Below are 26,875 nucleotides of genomic sequence, written 5' to 3' on the forward strand. Positions count from 1 at the left end.
GAAAAAAACATTAGTGGCACCATTCCCTGAATAACATACACATTATGTTACAGTGTTGTATTTTCACATAAACAACATCCATATGACATGACGGTCGTCTTCTATTTGGGGGGGGGGGGCTTTAACATGCAATGGTACTCAACTATATGGAGGGTATAAAACGTCCTGCATCATATTTTTTGTCCAAGACCACCAAAACCAATAGTGTATTGACCCTCTGCTCCAGCAACAGGACATGTTTACAGGACTTAGAAGTCTTAATCACATAGATACTGGATACTAATTATAGATTTAAATAAAAATAATTCTGTATGCTAGAATTCCTAGATGCAAACATGACCTTTCTCACCAGGTCACATTTCAATCATTGATCTTTATTCAGTTTTTAATACCCACATAACCCTAGGTTAATTCATTCGGGAAGGAAGTATCTGATGTTAACCTGGGCTGCATTAAGTCATTGATTTTAAATGTGTTTTAGTAAGTCACTTGGGAAATATCTGGGGCAGAGATCTGTATCTCTGGTGAACTAGATCATACTGAAAAGCCTAATGTCTAATATCAATAAAATATAAATTCAGGTCTTTTACAATATATTAGACACAAATTTTGTTGACTTGTGCTAGTATAACCCTTGGTAGCTCACCAGAAAAATATCAATAGCTACTTTCCTTAAAGTAACAGACGGAGGAAAATCTTGAAATGTATTTGAGGTCTGTTCAAGTCATCTTGTATCTGCAGTGCAGTTACATACCTTATATATAGCCTAAAGGTAGTTATACATGTTTAGATTTCCTTGCCGGTAAGAAGCGCCAATCAATGATATAGCTTGTCTATTGGTGCTTGTTCAGATCTGTTTTCATTGAACAATGGTCGGAAGGCATGGGTACAAATGATCGTTAATACCATTGTTTGACCCCTTACATTTTGCATCTAGTAGGCAGCACATCTCCCTGTTTACACGAGACGTGCTGCTGGCAAGCAACCAGTACAAACTAGTATTTGCTCAATCATCAGCTGATCGCTGCCCTGTTAACACTGGGCAATGATAAAGAACGAGCATTCGTACAAGTACTTGTTCGCCCCATCATTGGCCCGTGTAAATGGGTCTTCAGACAATAGACTAAGTCTCCTTTCCCTTGAGCCAGCTCGTCTTATATAGCAGAGGAACCCTAATGCTCCCACTATAGTTATGCGTCTGACTCAAAAGAAGCTTTTAGGAAATATCATTGCAAATCCTTAGAATAGATAGTTGTTGGTCCGACTCTCTGCACTTCCACCGATCCGCTGTTTTGAAGGGAGCACGGCACTTGTACGAGCACCGCAGCCTATTCAATGTTTACATAAATTTTGTTTCTATTTGTACTGTACACGCCGTTACTTTCGTAGTGGCTGTGCAAGGTATTGCAGTACTGTCCGTTTCACTTGAATTGAAGTTATGATTAATGACAGTATTTCTATGTCGTTATTCCTCTGGTCGGGAAAAAAAAATCTTAAGACATATTTATTACATATAATTGCCTCAATCATTTATCTCCCGTAGGAATGACAATCTTAATTTGGCACCAGGCCACTTCGAGGGTCTGTTAAGGAGCTGTTTACCGTCACTAAAAAGCGCTAGTAGATCTATTCACTGTCTTCTTGTTGTAGAAATGACTATGACTGGAGATTATTTATAACTGCTGGAAAGATCATTTACTGGTCAGCACCCTGAGGAATGTGTTCGGATCAGTAGAACAGAAAATAGGGAGCTTTCTTCCATTTTGCTGAATACTACATTATGTACTCCCAAAAAATATGGGTTTTTATTAAACTAAGCATTAGTATAAGCAATTTGGCAACCAGCGGGTTGTGCTGAATTAAATTATGTCCATTTATGATATCTTGTCATACTTGGTGCCAGACTTCACGTTTTCAGTTTTTACATATCCAATGAACTATGAGGAATTTTTATTTTTGGTTTTGGTGCCTTACTAGTCTGTTTTAGCATACCTGTCATTACAAAACAAAAATCACAAGCCAGCTACAAATGTGTATTAGGTGTAGTGCACGCAGAAATGTTGTATTGGGTTTTTAGATTTTCTTGTGTTTCTTTGGCAGCTTTTTGGAAATGTTTATTTTCTCTATAGACATGCAGAGCGGGCAGTCTCTTCCTGGTGTGATGCCAGAGCTGTGGTGCTCGACCAATTTGATGTTCCCATACCTACTGCTCCCCCAGCAGGACTCTCAGACAAGCTGAGGCAGAGAGACCATAACATAATCCCCCCTCCACCCCCACTAATAATAGTCTCACTGCTGCTGCATCCACCTCCTCGCTGTCTATTATTTACGGTTTCACTCATTGCATCTTGTTTGGTGAGTGACAAATCTTCTAAACATTTACAGAGCGCCTGCCGACAGGGAAAGGGGAATTACGGACTGCTGGAAAGTAAGGAAGATGCCCTATTCTTCCAATAAAATGTTACAAAGTTGCCAATATTCACGTGTACTACTGATATACATAGTAACAATATAAAATAGAGTTATAACATAGAGATATGCTTTCAATATCATGACTATAGTTCATATGTGGCATTTTATCTACAAAGTATGCACCGTACACTTAGTATGTGCTTTTCTAACCAACGGACCAACATAAACTCCCCTTAGGCAACGTATATGCTTAGGTTTAGCATGAAGTAAGATTTCTTTCTTCTGCTCTTTTCTATTTCCTAAGACAATCCATAAATAATCCAGTCAAGGAGGTCGCTGAGCGAATTCACAATGTATGTTCTGAATTTCTGATCACTGTGCACCAGACATTTGCTCCCCATAGAGGTCTATGGGCTTCTCAAAAAAACGTTTTTGCCCCAATAGTTGCCTGCCCCACCATTAAATAGCCTTGGCAAATTACAATATTTACTGCAAACTAGATTCAAATGTATATATTCCCTTTTTGCCATTTCAATGGGAGATCAGAGGCGGAAACCGCTCTAAAAAAGGGCATGCTGGGTTTTTTTCCCCCGCGAGTGGCTGAAAGCCACCCGGGGAAAAAAATGCCTCTGTCTCCCATTGAAATCAATGAGGAGCAATTTGGGCAGGTTTTTTTTTTTTTAGCGGATTCCGACACTGTTTCCGCATCAAAGTCAGGGACAAAGAACTCTGAGAACTGACCCTAAATCCCGATACACCTGTTTTCAACGTTTTTATTGCAAGCTTCAGTGCATTGGAGTCTAATATTAATCCCATCGCTGCGTTTATAGTTTATTATCATCTTTTGTTTTCCAGGGTTATATAAATAATCTCTACTTTATTTTGTTTAATCTATTAATGTTCTGTCTGAAAAGCCATTTCTTTTGCCTATTCTAGCTTTTCTCCTCCGAGACAATGTTTAATGTTGTTTTCCCCGACAAAGGTTGACTGGTTTATAGATGGACTAAAATGAATGTACATTTATACAAATCACTAAAAAGTGACAGAGAATTTGACAGCTCGAATTATTTTAAAAGCTTCGATGCATTTTTGTCCTGTTCACAAACGGTGTCGCGTTTATCCTCGCTGTTCTTCAAATGTCAATACAGTGTGAGATCCCACCTGCTTCACTGTTGGGAGCTCGTCCAATATATCCATTACCTTTTGCTATACAGATTGTTTTACCATGTTATGATTAAGTATTAAAACTTTCTATTCATCCAGCTAATGGAATAGTACCGAGTCCAAATACCCTATAATTTCTTACACTGTCCTATTCAACTTGTTATTTATAAGGTTTCTTAAAAGGGTGAAAGTAACTTATGTAAGGTTAAAGGGAAAATGTTCGAGACCCAACTGTTTTTTTTATTTTTTTATTCTTCCCATTGATTTTTAGATAGTGAACGTATTTTACAGGCGTTAGACATCCCGCTATTTAACCCCATTCACTAGCAGATATTAGGGAATTTTTTTTGCTATGCAGTTCAGGGCTCAGCTACATAGCATATTTCTGCAAACAGCATAACTGCATCACGCGAAAATTGCATTCTGAAAAAGCATAAAAAGTTCTCCTTTAAGTACACCGGCTCAAATATGAGTTTGTTTCTCACAATTCAACAGACTGAAAATACGTGTTGGCATAGAAACAAATAAAAAGAATCACTAATGTCACTAAAATAGAAGCTGCACGGCCAGAATAGTTTTGACGAAACTCTGTTTTTTATATGTAGTATGGGTCCAGAACATTACCCAGAAAAAATTCTAACAATAAAAATCATACAGTTAAATTTTCTTTTTATAAATACATCATACATACTTTACTTCTGAATAGGAAGGGGGGTTGTCCTCCGCGGGACTGATGGGTTCGGTATCAGCGGGTCCTGCATGTCCCAGCAGGATAGAGCTGCTATCGATTACATCTAAGTTCATAACTTAGATGTGATCGATTACAGGTGGATTCTGCGTGTCAGAGACATGCAAGACCCGCTTTCATTCAATCTGTTAGTCCCACGGACATGACGGATTCAGGTCTTAGCGCATAATACAGCTGCTCTGTATGCAGGATAAGTATAAGTACAGGATAAGTAGTTTGAAAGTTGCAACAATCACATTGATAAAGATTTTATTATTCGTGAACATAGCCTTTAAAGGCCCTTTTACACCGTCCGGTAAGTGGCCGGTGCAGCGAGTGCCGATCAACGAGACATTGTTGTTCGGCGCTTGTTGGCTCCTGTCACACGGAGCTATGGATGGTGACGAGCGGTCGTTACTCCGATCGCTCGTCCCCATACATTATTATCGTGTCGGCATCGCGTCTTCCTGTTTACACAGGGAGATGTGCTGCCGACAACGATAATATTTCAAATTTTTAAAACAATACGACCAGCAGATGATTGAGCTTTTGCTCGTTCAACTGCTGATCAATTCCCCTGTTTACACAGGACAATTATCGGCAACAAGAGTTCTATGAACACTCGTCTGCCTGATAATCGTCCAGTGTAAAACCGAAAGACCTCAGATGTGTTGCAAGGGAACCCATGTAGAAGTTTTCTAGGATTTGAAACTTATTCTTTAAGTATTGTTTTGTAAATAGTAGAGTTTCCTGTTTCTCATTGTTCCGCCCCATCAGATAGTTCTATTACCATAGACGCATGTTTATCTGCACAATGATATAGGAGAAATTATTTGAAAGATCTCCTGTTTTGTAAAATATATTATCTTTTATTTCCAGCACAGCCAGCATTACAAGATATATATATATGTTATATATAGACACACTTAGGCCTAATTCATTAGAGCGTGGCGCGTCTCGGACGTGTAAAACTGCAGTTTTTCACGTCTGAGGTGCATCCGTGCTCAGCGCTGCGGGACGCGATGTCACACATCCCCCATAGATGAGAGTCTATGGAGGGATGCGTTAAAAGATAGGACATGTCCTATTTTCCCACGGACCCTTCACACGGTCCGTTGAATTACATAGGTCGGTGGGACGGGGCTGTTTTAACACGCTCGTGTGAATTAGGCTTAAGCAGTCATAACATTTAATCCACCTGCCTAATATTGTGTAGTTCACCCTCATGCCACTAAAACAGCTTTAGCCCGTCGAGGCAAGCACTCCACTAGACCTTGGATGGTGTCCGGCACTAGGATGTTAGCAGCAGGTTCTTTAAGTCCTTTTAATTGTTTGGTGGCACCTCCATGGATCAGGTTTGTTTTTTTAAGCACATCCCACAGATTGATAACACCCACACAGAATAACTTGATAGTTCTTAGTTCTAAAGATGGCTATACACAGCAAGATTCTTCGGAAGCTAATAATTATACACCTCATATGCCGGTAACAGACACTGTAGTAAATATCTGTGGAAAACGTTTTGCCGTCTGCTGTTAATTCAGCAGAGCGGTACTTCCAACCTTATGCAGAAATATTGCTGGACCCAGTACTCGAGCCGCCTGGGCATGGCTACATTACAGTAGAGTCATTGAAGATATGAATTGTTAGTTATTCCAGTGGCAAATCAATTACAGTGAAGGTCATTCATTGTAATATTTTACCAACCTGACATCTGTGTCTCATCGCGAAACATGAAGCTAAGCTGCCTGTCAATTTGGTGCCACCGGCTCTTCAAAAGGGCTGCCAAAGCAATCTAGAGTCTGTTGTTTTTGTCCGGGGTCCCACCTTTAGATCATCAGACATTATTGTTTATATACATCTCTCGGTTAAGCCGCCCCAGTTTTAGAAAATCTGTATGATGGATTGCGATGGCAAATCTACCAATTTAATGATCCAAAAATGTGGATAACAGAATTGCAGTTGTGGACATACCTAGTGAGCCATGTGACCGGGATGCAGTTTGGATTGCAAAATCGAACAATTGTTTAATGTAAATTCTCGTCGTATGCCTGCTTCAAAATTGTTTGATATCTTGGAACAAACAATGACATTGCAGAATCATATGCAGTATTGTAGTGTGTAATGCCACCCTAAGATACCATGGATTTTAAGGCTATTGTATTAACCCCTTCCCCCTGTTTGCAATCTGGGCTCTAATGAGCAAGCAATTTTTTAGTTTTTCCATCGTCCCATTCAAAGAGCTATAACTTTTTTTTATTTTCACGTGGACATGGCTGTATGAGGACTTGTTTTTTGCGGGATGAGTTGTATTTTTCAATGGCACCGTTTTGGTATATAAATAATTTTTTTATTAACTTTTATAAACTATTTTTGGGGGGGGGGGGGTATAAAAAAAATAGCAATTTAGCATTATTTTACATTTACACCGTTTAGTGTGCGGAGTAAATAACATGCTACCTTTATTCTGCGGATCGGTACAATGACGACGACACCAAATATGCATCGTTTTTTTTATGTTTTACTAATTTTGCAGAACAAAAACACTTGAACTAAAAGAATTTTATTTTGCATCGCATCGCTGCTTTCCAAGAGCCATAACTTTTTTAATTTTCCGTCAATGTACCCATGTGAGGGCTTTTTTTTTTGCGGGACTTCATTGCTACCATTTTGGGGTACATGGGACTTATTGATTAACCTTTTATTATTATTTTTTGGGGGGGAATGGGAATTTTTTTTAATTTTGGCATTGGTTTATGCGTTTTTTTTTTACAGAGTTCACCTTACGGTTTAAATAATACGCTAACTTTATTTTTTGGGTCATTACGATTGCGGGGATACCAAATATGTGTGGTTTTTATTTTTACACTTTTACAAAATAAAACTATATAGTTTTATTTTTTTTTAATGTGTACCTTTTTAATTTTTATTTCACATTAATTATTTTTTCAGTCTCACCAGGAGACTTCACTATGTGATCTTTACATCGCAGATATAATGCTTTAGAATACTTTGTATACCAGAGCATTATTGCCTGTCAGTATAAAACGGACAGGCATCTATTAGAACGTGCCTCTGGCACGTCCTAATAGGTATATGGCTAGGGCAGACCTGGGGGCCTTTGTTAGGCCCCCGGCTGCCATGGCACCCCATCTGATGCCCGCAATTGCATTTGCAGGCCACCAATGGGTGACAGAGGGAGCTCACTCCCTCTGTAAACAACTCAAATGCAGAGGTCGCTAAAGACAGCCGAGCCCCGGCTCCAGCCTGCACGGGAGACCCATGCAGGACGTTGATTAGGCCACCGTGAAAAGGTGGCGGCCTAGAATAAAGCCCCTTAATGACCGCCGTGAAACGGCGTATCGGTGGTCATTAAGGGGTTAGAGAGAGAGAAAAATGTGTACGGTGCATAAGCCCTGGTCACAAAAACATTGTTCCAGGAAGTGAGTAGTCCACCTTGAAAGATCGTAAGTTACGCTTTCTCCATTGCAACACAGTGAAATGAAAGCGGTTTCTATAGTATAAAATCTGACATCACAGCCTATCCCCTGAACGCTTTTTTAAATTCACATACCTCTTACATCTGTTGTATAGAAAGGCATGCAGGTTCCAGTAGCTCTATGGTGGAGGCAGAAGTTCTTGTTTTGTTCTAGTTTTAAAGTGTTTTTCTTTGTTACAGAGAAGCGCTGGGAATGCCCTTTTGACAAAACAGTCTTTCTATAATAAAATAGTCTCTGTTCCCCGCACAGATGGCTTCCCCGCCTGTCTCAAACCTTCCTGTGAGTCAGGCATAACTTCATATAATATGATCTTTCTGTCTGATCCTGATATGATTGCTTCTTTGCTGTCTCAGAAGAAAAATTGTATTTTCACTTCCCGGAAAGTATTTTTACGGGAGATGACTTTTTTGTAATCCTGTCAGATAGAAAACTGTCAGATAATAGATCCAGCAGCGGCTAAAGAGTTAAGTAATGCATCTAAGCAGACAAATTTTAAGATGGGCATTCTATATAAATATTTCCGGATAGAAATTAGATAAGCGCTCCATGCTAATTTAATATTCCTCAAATCAACATGACAATAAAATAAATAAAATATTGTTCTCCCCAAGCAAGAATACACCCAATTAGTAGAACAGGCAGACATTGAGAAGTCAAAATACACGGACGGACGCACACGCACAGACGCAGACATTGAGAAGTCAAAATACTCACACACACATGCACACTGATCAGTCATAACTTTTAATCCACCTGCCTAATATTGTGTAGTTCACCCTCATGCCACTAAAACAGCTTTGACCTGTCGAAAAATGGACTCCACTAGACCTCTGATGGTGTCCAGCACCATGACGTTAGCAGCAGGTTCTTTAACGTGGGACCTCCATGGATCAGGTTAGTTTTTTTTAGCACATCCCACAGATGATAAATCAGATTGAGATCTGGGGAATCTGCAGCTAAGTCAAAAGCTTAAACTTTTTGTTTAAACCGTTTTTGCAGAGTGGCAGGGCACATTATCCTACTAAAAGCGGGCACTTCCATTAGGGAATGGCGTTGCCATGAAGGGGTGTACCTGGTCTGCAATAGTTCATAGGTAGGTGGTACGCATCAAAGTAACATCCACATGAATGCCGGGACCATTGCCCAGAGCATCACACGGTCTCTTTTTGCTTACCTTCTCCCAATAGTACATCCTGGTGCCATCTTTTCCCCAGTTAAGCAACACATATGCACCTGGCCATCCACATGATGTAACAAAATTTATCAAACCCAGTGTACATTTTTCCATTGCTCCACGGTCCAGTTCTGATGTTTACGTGCCCCTTGTAGGCGCTTTTGGCAGAGTACAGGGGTCAGCATGGGCATTCTGACCGCTCTGAAGCTATGCAGGCTCAAACGCAGCAAGCTGAGATGCTTTGTGTGTTCTGACACCTTTCCATCATAGCCAGTATTAAGTTTTACATCAACTTGTTCTACAGTATACCTTCTGTGGGATTGGAACAAACAGGCTAGCCTTCACTCCCCATGTGCAATAGTGAGCCTTGGACACCCATGACCCTGTCCCCGGTTGTCTTTTTTTTTGGTAGGTTCTAATTAATGTATACAAGGAACACCCACAAGACCTGCCGTTTTAGAGATGTTTTGAGAAGGGCCAAATTGTGATGGCTAGAAGATTGGGTCACAGGCGGTCAGATCTTTACGCTGGCCCATTTTTCCTACTTCCAAAACCTCAACTTCAGGAACTAACTGTTCACTTGCTGCCTATTATATCCCCCCTTCCTTAACAGGTTCCATTGTAATAAGATCATCAATGATATTCACTTCTCCTGTCAACAGATTGTTGTGTATAATATATATATATATATATATATATATATATATATATATATATATATATATATATGTTTGTGTGTGTGTGTTTGTATATAGCCTCCCTTACTCCCTTCGCTGAACGTAACTGCTTTAAGGGGTTTTCCGCGTTCTGATAACTGATGATCTATCCACCAGATAGGTTATCAGTGTATGATCGGTGTGGGTCCGATAAGCCGCTCCTGTGGCCTACGGGCATCGGATGTTATGGCACATAATGCTATGTATGAAGCCAGAAGCAGTTGGCTCCGTATATGGCATAGTGGCCACGCTGCATAACTGCAGCTCTTCCACTATTCCGTGTCGGGAGCCAACTGCTTCCATCAGGTACGTTCGGTACACGGAGGCACCAGACCAGCTGATCGGTGCGGGGTCTGGGTGTCGGACACCCACAGATCATGTACTGATGACCTATCCGGTGGATAGGTCATCAGTTGTCAGAACATAAGAAACCCTTTTAATAATATTCTGAGCCAAATATAGATGGAGACCTGAGTGACCACCTTTTATCAAAACCACCCTCCCTGCAGAATATCCACAGAAAAGTCTGATTAAAATTATTGATCAGTGAAATAAAGAATGATCTGATTAATTTATCTTTTTCACAAATGCTGTACCACTCCCCGACAGCAGCAATTCATCAAATTCTTTCTTCGTCTTTCTTCTTCAGCTCTTCAACACTGCCCATATATATAGATTGTAAGCTCTTGTGGGCAGCGTCCTCACTCCTCTTGTTTGAATTGTAAATTAACTTTCTCACTATGTCATGTCTGATATTGTCTATTTCATGTTCCCTCTAAATTGTAAAGTGCTGCGTAATATGTTGGCGCTATATAAATATATAAATAAAGATTATTTTATATATATATATATATATATATATATATATATATATATATATATATATACTACCGTTCAAAAGTTTAGGGTCACTTAGAAATTTCCTTATTTTTTAAAGAAAAGCACAGTTTTTTTCAATGAAGATAACATTAAATTAATCAGAAATACACTCTATACATTGTTAATGTGCTAAATGACTATTGTAGCTGCAAATGTCTGGTTTTTAATGCAATATCTACATAGGTATATAGTGGCCCATTTCCAGCAACCATCACTCCAGTGTTCTAATGGTACATTGTGTTTGCTATCTGTGTTAGAATGCTAATGGATGTTAGAAAACACTTGAAAACCCTTGTGCAATTATGTTAGCACCGCTGTAAACAGTTTTGCTGTTTAGAGGAGCTATAAAACTGACCTTCCTTTGAGCTAGTTGAGAATCTGGAGTATTACATTTGTGGGTTCGATTAAACTCTCAAAATGGCTAGAAAAAGAGAGCTTTCATGTGAAACTCGACAGTCTATTCTTGTTCTTAGAAATGAAGGCTATTCCATGCGAGAAATTGCCAATAAACTGAAGATTTCCTACAACGGTGTGTACTACTCCCTTCAGAGGACAGCTCAAACAGGCTCTAACCAGAGTAGAAAGAGAAGTGGGAGGCCCCGCTGCACAACTGAGCAACAAGACAAGTACATTAGAGTCTCTAGTTTGAGAAATAGACGCCTCACAGGTCCTCAACTGGCAGCTTCATTAAATAGTACCCGCAAAACGCCAGTGTCAACGTCTACAGTGAAGAGGCGACTCTGGGATGCTGGCCTTCAGGGCAGAGTGGCAAAGAAAAAGCCATATCTGAGACTGGCTAATAAAAGGAAAAGATTAATATGGGCAAAAGCACACAGATGTTGGACAGAGGAAGATTGGAAAAAAGTGTTATGGACAGACGAATCGAAGTTTGAGGTGTTTGGATCACACAGAAGAACATTTGTGAGACGCAGAACAACTGAAAAGATGCTGGAAGAGTGCCTGACGCCATCTGTCAAGCATGGTGGAGGTAATGTGATGGTCTGGGGTTGCTTTGGTGCTGGTAAAGTGGGAGATTTGTACAGGGTAAAAGGGACTTTGAATAAGGAAGGCTATCACTCCATTTTGCAACGCCATGCCATACCCTGTGGACAGCGCTTGATTGGAGCCAATTTCATCCTACAACAGGACAATGACCCAAAGCACACCTCCAAATTATGCAAGAACTATTTAGGGAAGAATATGGCAGCTGGTATTCTATCTGTAATAGAGTGGCCAGCGCAGTCACCAGATCTCGACCCAATAGAGCTGTTGTGGGTGCAGCTTGACCGTATGGTACGCAAGAAGTGCCCATCAAGCCAATCCAACTTGTGGGAGGGCCTTCTGGAAGCATGGGGTGAAATTTCTCCCGATTACCTCAGCAAATTAACAGCTAGAATGCCAAAGGTCTGCAATGCTGTAATTTCTGCAAATGGAGCATTCCAAGACGAAAGCAAAGTTTGAAGGAGAAAATTATTATTTGAAATAAAAATCATTATTTCTAACCATGTCAATGTCTTGACTATATTTTCTAGTAATTTTGCAACTCATTTGATAAATATAAGTGTGAGTTTTCATGGAAAACACAAAATTGTCTGGGTGACCCCAAACTTTTGAACGGTAGTGTGTATATATATATATATATATATATATATATATATATATAGACAAACAAAAAAGATAAACAAAAAAGATCCAGCAGCACCGGTGGAAAGATGTAGGAAGATGTGGGTGCAGGCCCCAAGGAGCAGACCAAGCTCTCAATATCAACAGAGATCCAAAAATAGGCAGCACACCATAGATTTAGTGAAAAAAAAAGAGGGTACTTTATTGGCCCCAAGTGCGACGTTTCAGCTCTATCCACTAGGGGCTTGAGAAAGGCTCTAGTGGATAGAGCTGAAACGTCGCACTTGGGGCCAATAAAGTACCCTCTTTTTTTCACTAAATCTATGGTGTGCTGCCTATTTTTGGATCTCTGTTGATATTGAGAGCTTGGTCTGCTCCCTGGGGCCTGTACCCACATCTTCCTACATCTTTCCACCGGTGCTGCTGGATCTTTTTTGTTTATCTTTTTTGCCTATTTTTGGATCTATATATATATATATATATATATATATATATATATTAGTATATAATAACATGAATGAGTAGCAAAAGTGTAATTTCATTCAAGTTTTATACATTCCCTTTATTTAGGAGGGTCCCCCGATGATAAGATGGTCATACAGTGTCCTGCTGCTGAGATCCCCCAAAATCAGCTATAATCTGTTGAGGGTTGTTTAATTTCTATGACGCCACCATAGATTAAATAAAGGGTTCCAATTAAAGGAGTAAAAAAAATAAAATAAAGGTATAAAGCATCATTATTCATCGTCCCATTGGTTTTCATTATGAAAACTGCATGTTTCATTTTTTACTTAACGCCCACGCTGTGGCTTGACTTCTTTCTTTGAGGTGGGAAAGTGTCTTTCAGAGTGTGCTGAATAAGTCCCGCAATCCTCCTTTTCCCCCTGCATTGCTTTTTTTTCTTGCCTCTCAGACTGCAAAAGTGCTGCTAGGGAACGCCAAGAACGACTACGCAGACATGTGACTGCAAGCGACTGGTGTTACAGCTAAGCTTCCCCAACTGTTAGTGTAGTCACATCATAAGATGACCACAAGGGCCTGGCAATCTGACTGTTTAGCTCCTTGTGGTCACATGATCCGTTATAAGCCGACACAAACAACAGGAGTTTTCTAAAGAGGAGAATCCCTTTAAATGGAAATTTTCTTGCTTCTTTCCTTCAGTGGAAGTCACAGGGTTTTATTATTAGTATATAATGGCTATAGATTCTCCACCAGATAGAAAAGCATCCAGGAAATTGCGGACATCTCAACCCCCTTCCATTACTACTCCATGTTAGTTTGCATGCCTGTGTAATATTTAAAAGTTAACTCTCTTAATCCATCTTTGAAAACAGAATTGACAGACGAGAGCCTGACCGACTAAAGCCTGCCATAATGAATTTTTCTGCTTTCTTCATTAGCCCATTAAGTCCCGATATTCCAATTTCTCAGAATTCAGCGTCTATCTAAATCTCATATCATTACTTTTCTTCGTACTCTCTCTTATTTGCTTACATATTTTATCCTCTGTTTTTTTCCTGAATATCGTGCCATTTAATGTGTTTGTTGTTTTTTTTACATGTTGTAGCTATTTATTTTTAAAAACGTTCCTGTGTGCGCCCATATTGGAGACACGCTTCCTTCATTTATTGTCTGTATGTACACTACGACTGTGTGTATGCTTGATGGCAGCCAAAATTAATGGGAGTCAATTGACAGGAAGATATTGTAGATTATTACAGTCTACAGGAAATGATGGCGTACAGCCCCTACCCCATAGAACAGATGTGACAGGGGAGATGCATATAGAGTCTTATCTATGCGTATAGTGTTTATATCCTGCCTTATCTAGGCCACCGGAAGTACATTTTCACACCATCTATTAAGATGATTTTGCTAATTTTAACTGCAACATGACACGTGAGCTGCAGAAAACAGGAAATGTCAGCCTAATGTGAACTACTCTAGTGGTCAGTGTGAAATCTGTATTATATCTGGATAATCACATTAAAAAATAAAAAGACACAGTTTCTGATCATACTTTCCCTTTAAGTGTATATTGCATCTATGTTTAATAACACTATTCATAGATTCTGATCGCTGTGATATGTTGTATGAAGTCTGTTCTCAGTGTTTGGTTGTGTTTTGCATTTTCGCCTTTTTCATTATTTTGAATTGGTCATCCCTCTTTACCTGTTTTTCATTGTCTGATATTAAAGGGGGTTTCCACGACCAGGCAACTGATGACCTATCCACAGGATAGGTCATCAGTATATGATCTGTGGGGGTCCGACACCCAGACCCCGTACCGATCAGCCGCTCCGGCTGCCTCCGGATGTTTTGAACGGTATGCAGTAGTTGGAGCCGGAAGCAGATGGCTCCGGTTGTGGAATAGTGACTGAGCTGCAGTACTGCAGAACAGCCGCTATGCAGTGGTCGGAGCCATCTGCTTCCGGCTCCAACTACCGCATACCGTTCAAAACATCCGGAGGCAGCCGGAGTGGCTGAACGTAGCGGGGTCCAGGTGTCGGACCCGCACCAATCATATACTGATGACCTATCCTGTGGATAGGTCATCAGTTGCCCGGTCGTGGAAAACCCCTTTAAAGGACTATCAAGTGAATTGTGAATTTTGCACACTCCCACCAGCATCTATATGTTTGTTTTCTTATTTAGAAATAGTATTTCCATATTTTGTAACATTACTTGATAGTCCTTTAATATCAGAGAATGAAAAACAGGTGAAGATGGATTGCCATTGTCAAGCTAGTCTCCACTAGACTGGCACTCCCTCGGCATGCAGCAGTAGTTACAGTAATAATCATTTTATCATATTAAGAAATACAATTGGAATGACTGCATTACCAGCTCCATCATTTCTTAACATATTAATACAAATCTCTGGGCTTCTTAGCCCTTACCAGACAGAATTTCTCTAAAACCAACATGACTATAAATGTGCTTGTCAATTTTAGAGCTATTTAAACATGAGCCTTTAAGTTGATATTAAAAAGATGTGTAAAAATGGGACTTCCAAGTGCCGCACTGTGATACAGAAACCCAGCACTATGATCAAGTAGCAGTTTTTTCTTCCAGTCGATTGCAGACTTTTCAGTCGCCCCAGTTCTAGTACTTGCCTTTTATGATTCAGTTTAGTCTCCAGAACATTACTCTCTTCTATCATCTCATTTGATTTCTAATAGAAATCCGGTAAAATGTGCAAAACTTGGGATTATTAACTAATATTCTTCATTTTTATAGGACTTTGATTTAAAAATAATCTTGCAAAATTTCACAGGCCAGGATCACTACAGTTCAAAGTTATGCAAAGAGTAAACCTGGCCCTCATAGTGCCCGAAGTCCCATGGCCAGGGAGAGCACACCGTCCTTTGGTTAGTTAGTATGTGTTCCTCAAATATATTTTACTTGCCCTAATCAAGTGTATCAGGTAAGTTGCCCATGAGCCAGATCACCTTCAGTCCTTTCCTGGTAAAGATAAAAATGGGGCCCTTCCTCCCAGGACACAAGGGTGCAGGACTCTATCCCCACTTGCCATTGAGAGATGGCATGACCTTCAGACTGGTTCTCCCCTTCTTTATATTCTAATGTTGTAGGGCCTGCGGAAAAACTTGCACCAGTTTACAATGCCGAGGACACCCTACATGAGTCTCATAGCAATTACTTATGGTGCCTCTATGATTTAGACGGTATAAGAAAGAGAAGTTAAACAATGTAGCTGTTCGAATAAAGTTTTTATCTAATCCAAGAGTTCTTTTGTTACTGTAAATAATGTCCTCTCATATTAAGGAGACACTTCAGTGATTTTTTTTTTATTGTGGCCCCCTTTTGTACAGTACACCCGGTAAACGGTAGGTCAGGTCATCCTCTTACCGGATGCTTTGTTGCCGAAATATCCCGGCCGCAATTATGTCACGTGACCGACTGATTCCTATAGAGTCTGCTGTGTGAACCAGAAGTTTCTTTCACTATGCATTCCAATAAGATGCTTAATGTGAGTCTCATAGGAATGCACAGTGACAGAGACTTCCGGTGTACACAGATGCTGTAGGAATTGTCTGGTCACGTGACATAATGGTGGCTAGGATATTTTGGCAACAAAGCGCCCTGTGGGGCACCGTGCACACGACTGTGCCCGTAATCACGGTCTGTGCACCCATTATAAAGGTATGGATGCGCGATCTGTAAAATAAAAAAATAGAACATGTCCTATTTTTTACGGAAGGTTTCTTCGGCACGGACACCTTCCTGTAAATATACAGGAAGGTGTCTGTCGGCCATAGAAATCAATGGGTCCGTAATTACAGTCGGAATATACGGTCGTGTGCATGGGGCCTAAGCAGATGACCCGCCCTACCTTTTACCGGGTGTACTTTACAAACGTGGGACGCAATAAAAAAAAAATCACTGGAGTGTATCTTTAATATTTAGTAGTTTGGAGCCTGAACCTTTAATTCTGTACGTTGTCATGACTCAAGGAAAACATCAAAAACGTGATCTATAACAAGCACTTATACCACAGTCTTGTAGCGTGATTAAATATTTTTTTAAGAAATCCAACCGTGGGTTAGACTTAGATATAATAATGCAAGCAACATCAGGTTTTTTTCCCCCTAGAATTGAATATGTATTTCAAGTTTCAGCATTTACACCCTGACCCGCTCCAGAATGATATATTTAAGAACTCTTTTCTTATCTCTTCAGACATTTCCTTTGATGATTGTGTCAGTGTTTTTGTAGATACTTTGTGCTGACTTATTCGCTCTTCAGAAGAGTCAATATATAAAGGCCCAAACTTCTTGGCATTGGTTATATGTTCACACTTGATGGTCGGGGTACGGATGGGGGATTGACAGCCTTGTGTTTCTCATCTTTTATTTGACATGTTTAAGTTTATGTAAATGATTTGCTTTTCATTTCCATGATAAAAAAAACTTTTAATTCCCTTGACACAGCTCATTGTTGGGGATGGCAACTATTGCAAAGACTTTGAGAAGAGTTATAGAAATTGATGTCAAACTCTAGCTCTGCACATATCCATCCTGTGAAAATAATTATATTTCAGCGTTCACAAACATGTGGAAAACTTTTCAGATTGAATAATATAGTGAGATAAAGTCCATGCGATCACAAACTGAATGATAATTGAGGGTATGGAAAAAATTCCTCCTTTGCTCAACTTAGTTAATGAGCTGTCAGAGTCTGAGCTGTCGGTACTCTCCTGCTGTATTCTGCAGTGTTACTTCCAGTGTCTTACACGAAATAGAACATAAAGTGCAAATTTACTCATTTACTGCCATGTACTTTTGCAGCATTTTGTGTATTACTATATGTGCTACATATGTGTTAAATCATGAGGCCTATCAAATCTTATTTCTTCCTGCGTTGGCATTCCATTTTTTCATCAACCAACCAATGTATTACCTTAACCCCTTTCCACTGCAGCCATTTTCATTTCTTTGTTTTTTCCTCCCCGCTTTCCAAAAGCCATAACGGTTTTATATTTCTGTCGACACAGCCATATTGGGACTTTTTTTTTTGTGGGATGAGTTGTAGTTTTTAGTACTTTTTAATGTATTGTATATAATGTACTGGGAAACATTAAAAAAATATTTTGTGGGGTGAAATTAAAACAAAACCCACAAGTGACATAGTAACTTTATTTTATGGGTCAATACGATTCCAGTACTTTTTTCGTCAATGAAGCTGTGTGAGGACATGTTTTTTGCAGTGGGAAGTTGGAGTTGTAATTTCTGCCATTTTGGTGTACGTTTGACTTTTTCATCACTATTTATTTGATTTATTTTTTTGGAGTGAAGGTTACCAAAAACCAGCAATTTGGGCATTTTCATTGTCTTTTTATTTTTTTACATTGTTCACCTTACGGGATAAATAATGTTGTATTGTAATAGTTACCACTTTGACGGATGCATCAATACTAATTATGTTTATTTTTTATATTACTTTAAGAGAAAAATGCGTAAAGGAATTTTGAATTTTGTAAAAAAAAAAATTCCCCTATATTATGAAAAAAGTTTAACTAATTTTAAAAATAAATAAAATATGTTGTCCCACTAAAACGGTACGTAAACAATCGTTGGTTCGCTGGTTCAATACACTGCAGTGTATTGTGCTTTTTGCCGTCTTCTATTAAGCCCCGATTCCGGCAGTACTTAATAGGAGCACCAGGATCGCAGAGGAGGGTCCCCGTCTGTCTAGCGGCTTAGGTACCGTGGTCACTATTGACTTTGGCATCTAAGTGGTCAAACGTCCAGGATTGAAGTTATCTTTGTTCCCTACCACTAGTGTGAGCTGTCGACTATAATATACATCTGAGTCCCGCAGTGTACGAAGTAGGCTCAGCCAACTATGAAGTGCATGTACGTCAAATGTTGGGAAGGGTTAAAGTGTACCTCTACTTGTGATTTCCCACTTGGCCTTGCATCAGGCATGGAGGAGGTATGGTTGTTGCAACAAGAACATAATGCCCGGAGAATATCAGTCACGGATCCTATTATTAGAATTGGACCCATGTACGATATTTTCCTGGTGTGATATGGTTGCCAGGGCCCAGAGTGCAGGAGCGTCTCCCCACTCCCAGTGTCAGGTCAGGGGGAGATCTTGAGTTGAGGTGCACTTTTATGTTTTAGTTCCACTTTGCAAGTGTCTTGTTAGTTGCTGTGGTTCAGTGAATACTTTTAGCTGCACTATCAGGACAGGGGCAGCCTGGTTTAATAGTTAACTATGTTGCATAGGTAACACAAACTCCATGTAGATATTTCTTCTTTGTGTTCACTCCAAAAAACATACTGATAGGCTTATTAGCTTCCTATGAAATTGGCCCCAGTGTGCGAGAGAGGGAAATTTTATTGTGAGCGCCATTAGGAACATGGACTGTTTCAAATGATGACGGTCTCGATACAGCACTGCGGATAGTGTTGGAACTATAAAAGCAACAATAAATAAGTTATAGGTACATATTGCAAGCATAGGAACTAGCTCTCCTTTGGCTACCATCACCAGGATGTGAATTTTGGACTTGTTTTCTAAAGTTTATATAGATCAGGGGTCTCTAGCACGCGGCCCGCGGGTCGCATGCGGCCCCTGGGGCTGTCATCAGCGTCCCGCGTGACACAGAGCCGCTATTACAGACTCTGCCCACGGGACAGGAAATTCCTGACATCGCTGTCCGCATATGGACAGCGATGTCTGGGTCTTCACCAGAGCGGAGTACCGGGCAGAGCGCTAGGGCAGGCTCTGCTCCGGGACTCTATGGAATTCCCTGACATCACTGTCCATGTATGGACAGTGTGTCAGGGTCTTCCCCAGAGCGGAGTCCCGGGCAGAGCGCTAGTGCAGGCTTTGCTCCGGGACTCTGGGGAAGCCTCTGACATCGTTGTCGATACATCGACAGTGATGTCAGGGGCTTCCCCAGAGCAGGAGTCCCAGTGATGTCAGGAGCGCAGCTTGAGTCCCAGGAAGAGCCTACAAGCGCTCTGCCCGGAACTCCAGCTCTGGGGTTGCCCCTGACATCCATGTCCATATATAGACAGTGATGTCAGGAGCAGAGCTGGAATCGCAGGCAGAGTGCTAGAAGCGTCTCTGCTCCGGGACTCCAGCTCTGGGCAAGCCCCTGACATCACTATGGACACTGATATTAATGACTTCCCCAGAGTTCCTGACATCATAGGCTCCAACAGGGAGTCCCAAAGGCGCTATCTACTTGTGGCGTGTGTGGCATTATCTACAGAGGGAACTGTGGCAGCATTTGCGGAGGGCACTGTGGCAGCATGTACAGAGGGAAATGTGGCATTATCTACAGAGGGCACTGTTGCATTCTCTACAGAGGGCACTGTGGCGTTATCTGCAGAGGGCACTGTGGCATTATCTGCAGAGGGCACTGTGGCATTATCTGCAGAGGGCACTGTGGCATTATCTGCAGAGGGCACTGGCAGAATCTACAGAGGGCACTGTGACAGCATCTACAGAGGGCATTGTGGCAGCATCTACAGAGGGCACTGTGGCAGCATCTACAGAGGGCACTGTGGCACTATCTAAAAAGGGGCTGCCCAATCTTGACATGTGTTTCTGCCAAACACTGCTAACTGAACCGCCGGACTGCATTTAGCGACACTTAAACTGGAAAACTGGATTGTTGAAATAAGCACGTGGAGAAATATCTCATTTTAAACCTAGCAGTATTATTATAGTAATATAGTGTTATAGTAGTTCAAATAAGTAATTGATTAACAATATTTGTATTGTATCAAATTTGAAAGTAATGCGGCCCGTTAACTTCCCATCTTTTCTATATGTGGCCCACTTACCCGGCCGAGTTTGAGACCCCTGATCTAGATAGTCTGATAGTCTAGTTAGACTGAAAGGAAGCAAAACATGTACCCCATTCTTTCTAAAAGAGGTTGTCTAGGATTACAAAAAAACATGACTGCTTTTTCCAAAAACATTACCACAACTGTCATCAGCTGTCACGTTACTGGAGCTGAGCTGACAGCCCTTCGACAGACGTGACACTGTTTCTGGAAGATAGCAGCCATGTTTTCTATCCTTGGACAACTTCTTTAAAGGCTGATGAAGAGAGGGAAATTGAATAAAGTGTCATGTCACCCATTGTTATAGCCCCTTAAAACACCTCTCTCTTCGATACACTTTGCTAAATATGTAATACATTGCGATTGTAGGTCATTCTAGTGCTGTACTCCAGTTATCATCAAATTACCTGGCAATATTTCCTGAAATCTTGACTTTGAACATGCTCTGTGACTTTGCCAATGATGAATCTTGTGTTAGAATCCTGAAAATTAAACTTTTCAGGTGTAAGATAAAGAAAAGAGGCGTCGCAGAAGTTTCCTTCCCGGGTTTATTGTTCTCCCCTTTACAAATATTCCCTCATTCTGTGTCAGAAATTCTCTTAACATTTTATTGTTAAACCATCTTTCCGTTCTCTGCTGCAATAAAAAAAAAAAAGCTGAAGATACTGGATGTCTTATCCTATAAATCAGGTCAATGCCAGAGTAATTTAGGAGGAAAATCTGATCACAGAGGTGAGGGAGATGAGGTGAACAGGACCCAAAGGAGTTTCCTTATGTCTCTCTGTGTATTTTGTATAAAATGTCTCTGGTAATAAAAAGCAATTGTATATTTTCTGCTGTCGGGTAGCAGAGAAAGGAGTAGAAAATTAAAAATAAAAATAAAAAAAATAAACATTTCTCTGTGGGGAAATCCAAATGTTAAGGGCTAGATTCTTGACTACGGATGAAAAGTGCACACCGCATATGATGAGATAATTGCTAAATCTGCTGTATACATGACTAACAATGTTATATGAAGATGAAAAAGAAATATACCAATCTACTAAGCATCATTCTACCTACATTACCAATACAGTACTTTAGACATGACAAGTGAGCAGACTGCATGTCGCTTCCCCTAACCCATGACCCAGTGTGGGTAAATTCCTCATTGGAGTCTCGCGTTGTAGAAGTAGGAACTAAATGATTGCTAAATGTTTCCAGAGAAAGCTTTCAAAGGAGAAGTTGTCTCTAAGAGGTTTATTCAATTTGGTATTAAGAGTGTATAGAAATGGAACTACTGACCCCAACGCGTGGCCCGAGAGTCACATGTGGCCATTGAGCCTTGAGCATGAAGCCAGAGTCGGACTGGCCCACAGGAGGATCCTCCAGTCAGCCAAGTTTCTCAAACAACAATGAGACGCCGTCAAAAAGGTCCATGCGGTTAAGCACAGACAACCCTATTTGCAGATCACCAACCCCTTTTCCTCTGGTGGGCTCAATGCACCTCAGTCTGACATTGTATAGGGCTCCATGTTGGTGGCAGCTGCTATGGCACAAGAGATGTCATAGCATTATGAACACTATTTGGGCATTAATATTATTCTTTACTCGCTTCTGTCTTGACTATCACTTGGTGCAATGCTTGTCAACTTTATCTTCTTAAAGAGGCTCTGTCACCAGATTTTGCAGCCCCTATCTGCTATTGCAGCAGATCGGCGCTGCAATGTAGATTACAGTAACGTTTTTATTTTTAAAAAACGAGCATTTTTGGCCAAGTTATGACCATTTTCGTATTTATGCAAATGAGGCTTGCAAAAGTACAACTGGGCGTGTTGAAAAGTAAAAGTCCAAGTGGGCGTGTATTATGTGCGTACATCGGGGCGTGTTTGCTACTTTTACTAGCTGGGCTTTCTGACGAGAAGTATCATCCACTTCTCTTCAGAACACCCAGCTTCTGGCAGTGCAGCACTGTGACGTCACTCACAGGTCCTGCATCGTGTCGACACCAGAGGCTACAGTTGATTCTGCAGCAGCATCAGCATTTGCAGGTAAGTAGCTACATCGACTTACCTGCAAACGCCGATGCTGCTGCAGAATCATCTGTAGCCTCTGGTGCCGACATGATGCAGGACCTGTGAGTGACGTCACAGCGTGATCTCTGGAGAACACGGCTGTGTCTGCACTGCCAGAAGCTGGGCGTTGTGAAGAGAAGTGGATGACACTTCTATACACAACGCCCAGCTAGTAAAAGTAGTAAACACGCCCCGATGTACGCACATAATACACGCCCACTTGGACTTTTACTTTTCAACACGCCCAGTTGTACTTTTGCAAGCCTCATTTGCATAAATACAAAAATGGTTATAACTTGGCCAAAAATGCTCGTTTTTTAAAAATAAAAACGTTACTGTAATCTACATTGCAGCGCCTATCTGCTGCAATAGCAGATAGGGGCTGCAAAATCTGGTGACAGAGCCTCTTTAAAGCCAAGGACTCATGAAAACAGCATTGCAAGGCAGTAACTATGTAAAATCACATGCACAACCTGCGACATTGGACAAAAATAGGCAGTGACAATGTACCTGGTGTCCCATATTGTCTCAATTGTAAATACTGCGAGGATCATTTAGACTACAGTTACATGGAGTCATCTGTAGTTTCCAACATCACCGGTGTATAATATATAGCAATTAATGCTGCCATGACAGTGGGCAGCCTTCTTTTCCTACCTGTGATACCTTGATCTGTGCTTCCAATGATATCATAAGACTTTGAAGCAAGGCTGCAGTGTCCTATTATGTTGCAGCCAGATTGCATCTCACTTGTTCACAGACAGATGTGATGCAATGCTTTTCCTACAACAGGTGCAATGACGGTCATCCCGTGTAGCTACAGGCTTGCTCAGAGCTCTAGAATTGAGTAAGGCTGCAGCTACACACAGACTTAATGTAGTAAGGACCTCTTCACATCTGTAGCGGGCCATTCTGTTGTCCTGCTCCATCAGAGGAGTAGAACAAGGGAATACCGGAAGCAACGATTCCGTTTCACGACAGACACCACCGACAGAACCCATTGACTTTAATGGGTTCAATCGGGGTGTCCGTGGTTTTAACGGAAACAATAGTACAGCATACTGCGCTATTGTTTCCAGTAATCTCGGCCGGATCTGTGACGGAGGACCCTAACGGAGCCTCCAACACAGATGTTAGCAGGCCCTAAGATTTTCCTATTTTATCGATCGATCTTCATCTACAGTCCAGATGAATACTTTGAGTTGCATGTATTTCAGTGCACTCCTCTGGACTGCAGGTGTGACTTGGTATAATCTGACAATGTTGTGATTCCCCAGACCAAACAAGTTTTTGCACCCCTTCCTGCTTTCACCCACCAAGCTAAAATTGAACAGCAATCTAGTAAAGGGCTTTAGAATTTTAGTAGAACATTTACATTTACAGAGGTCTCTTTGGCGAGGCATGGTTGTTTCTTTCCAAACATTGACTCTAGATGGTAATAATCATTGACCTTGCAAAACTATTTGTAGAGTAATTGGCTTAACATAAAATATGACTCGGGTAAGAACATTAGACTGTAAGCTCCATTGGGAGATTGCAGCACTGTGCAGTATGTCAGTAATATATAGAATAAGATCAAATCTAGACCATCCTCACAGTGGGAGAAGCAGAAGGCAGTCTTTCATATAGCGCGCTACACGTCTTTGATTATAAATATTTTATAAGGGTGATAGATTAAATATTGTTTTATGATGAATTATTAACACACACTCTGTGCTTCCCTTTTCCAGGTCTTCACACGATATGGTAAATGTTACATGTTTAATTCTGGACATGATGGTCGTCCTTTGCTGACCACTGTAAAAGGCGGGACTGGAAATGGCCTAGAAATCATGCTGGACATCCAGCAAGACGAGTATCTTCCCATCTGGGGAGAGACAGGTATGTGCCTGAATGCATGTGAAGATCCAAAACAACCATGAAAGTACCATATCATATATGTATATCATATCATCCGTGTACTCTGGTAATATAGGATTACGTTAACAAGCTGACTCCAGACGGACCGAACACATAGCATGCTCAATAAAAATAATTCTTTCCAGGTAAGCCTTCAGGTGACTCCTCAGATATCCATTGTACTCCATATCAGTACTCCATATGCTTGAAAGCAGTCACTTTGTTTGCTTTTATAGTGATGTTGAGTTATATTTCAAGAATTTTGAGTCAATAATTTTTGACAGTAGGTAAAGTACCAGTTGTCTGGGTTGAATTAACAGTAGCATTCATTGGCCCCGCTATGTGGCTTGTCAGAGAATTTTGCATAATATTTTGGCAGCTACCAAACTCAAGGGTTACAATGTTATGTAAGTAATAAGGATATAATCCAGTATGTTTTCAACAGTAAAACATGGTATTCTGAGAAATGGTAATATATTTTCCGTTATAAGGAAGTAGGTAGTAAGAGTAAAGGTGGCCCCCTGCTAGTTCCCACTTCCCATACCCATTAGCTAGCCAATCAAGATCGTATAAGTTAATGGTTTTTAGAAAAGTATTATTTACAAAAAGACAATCCCTCATTTGTTTAGATCATTCAGATGGTTAGACTGGTACCCATGTATCTGTAAGGTTGTCTAGAACAGTGTTTCTTAATGTTCCTATAGGTGCTTCTACATGATCCAATACTGGCCAGAGAAAAGTGCTCTGGTCGACTTCCTGTATCCAGCACGTTGATTGGCACTCATTAGCTACATTCACAAGAAACAATGATCGTTAATGTATGGGGACCAATAATTGTTAATGCGATCGTTCACCCAATGCAATTACACAGGGGATATGTGCTGTCGACTAGCGACCTTTTTTTTGGGCCGCATAAAAGATCTTATCAGCCGACTGATCATTGCCCTGTTTAGCCAGGACAATGATAGGGAAAGAGCATTTGTATGAGTGCTCGTTTGCCTGATTATTGCCCCCATGTAAAAGGTCCTTAAAGAGGACCTGTCACTAGGTCATATAAGTCTCCCTGATTCCAGCGCTGTTTTGTTCTTCTTTTTTTTTTTTTTTCCTGGACCCCTGTGTTCCAGATATATGGCCCATTGTTGTGTTAGCTTCCTATATGCTAATTTTCTCTAGTTAGCCCACAGGATGGAGCTAGCTTCCCTGCCTCTGATGCTGACCAATCAGCCAGAGGCAGCTTGAGGTTAGTTTACGCCCTGTTGGCTAACTACAGCAAATTAGCAGAGAGGGAGCCAACACAACAGTGGGCCATTACTCTGGACCAGTGGGTCCAGGGAAAAAAGAAAAACTGCGCAGGATTCGGAGAGAGAGCGCTATTCAGGTCAGTAAACCAGTACAACTTATATGACCTAGTGACAGGTCCTCTTTAAGTCACGTATGCCTTTCTCAAAAGAATTAGATCGAAGTACCGCCAAAGCTATGATCATACACAGTGCTGCCTATTTAAAGAACACATCATGAGCACTGTGGGAGTACCCCCTAGAGTCACGGCATGTGCCACATGTTAACCTGGAGTCCTGAAGAATATATGACGTTTCCTAGTATCACACAGTTTGCAGGGTTTCTTATCCTTTTCTGGCCAATAAAAGAAATGTTCTCATCCTTAATTCAAAATTAGAATTTCAAAGTCCTTTAAAGGGAATGTGTCGCTAGAAAAACATTATTTTTTTTTTTTTTGTTAAACAGTTAGTGTATAGGTGATTAGACATTGTTCTAATTTTTTTATTTTTTTTTCACGAGTCAGGAAATATTATAAATTAGATTCTAATTTATAATATTTCCCAGTGCTGGTCACTACATGGAGCAATTCCCAAAATTGCAGCATTGCATGTGGTAAAGCAACCACATTGCTTTATGCTGCAAAATTTTAGAAAACTCACTCGCTCTAGTGAGCTCTCAGAACCCCCCCTCCTTTATCCTGGCTAGTGCCGGGAAAAACGAGGGGATTGAACGGTCAAACCTCCTACACTGTGTGTCGCCATTTTTTGAGCTAACACACAGTGTAGTAGGTTAACATACAGTAGTAAACACACACTAAAACACGAACATACATAGAAATAACTTACCTGCTCCTGCCGCCGCCGCTCCCTCCGGTCCGTCCGCTCCGTGTTGTACCGCCGCTCCAAGTGCACAAGTCCGGAAGCCGCGACCGGAAGTAGTAATCTTACTGTCCGGCCGTGACTTCCGGTCCACAGGAAAATGGCGCCGGACGTCGCACAGTTCAACTTGGACTGTGTGGGAGCGGCGCATGCGCCGTTCCCACACAGACGGCGTACAGCATAGTGGATGGAACGGGCCCCGTTCGCATTCAATATGGGACTGTATGTGCCGTATTCCATTTGG

General features: G+C 40.9%; 1 protein-coding gene across 2 annotated transcripts in view; it reads left to right on the plus strand.

Moving 5' to 3' along the window:
• The window catches only part of ASIC2 (acid sensing ion channel subunit 2), a 461,929-nt gene that overhangs the window by 290,326 nt on the left and 144,728 nt on the right, over positions 1-26,875 (plus strand). For both annotated transcript variants that reach the window (XM_075846993.1, XM_075846992.1), the window contains exon 2: positions 24,307-24,457. In XM_075846993.1, coding sequence (XP_075703108.1) covers positions 24,307-24,457 — 151 coding nt within the window. The remainder of the gene's footprint in view (positions 1-24,306; positions 24,458-26,875) is intronic.

Source organism: Rhinoderma darwinii, chromosome 13, assembly GCF_050947455.1.
Source record: "Rhinoderma darwinii isolate aRhiDar2 chromosome 13, aRhiDar2.hap1, whole genome shotgun sequence".
In the NCBI taxonomy this organism is placed as follows: Eukaryota; Metazoa; Chordata; class Amphibia; order Anura; family Rhinodermatidae; genus Rhinoderma; species Rhinoderma darwinii.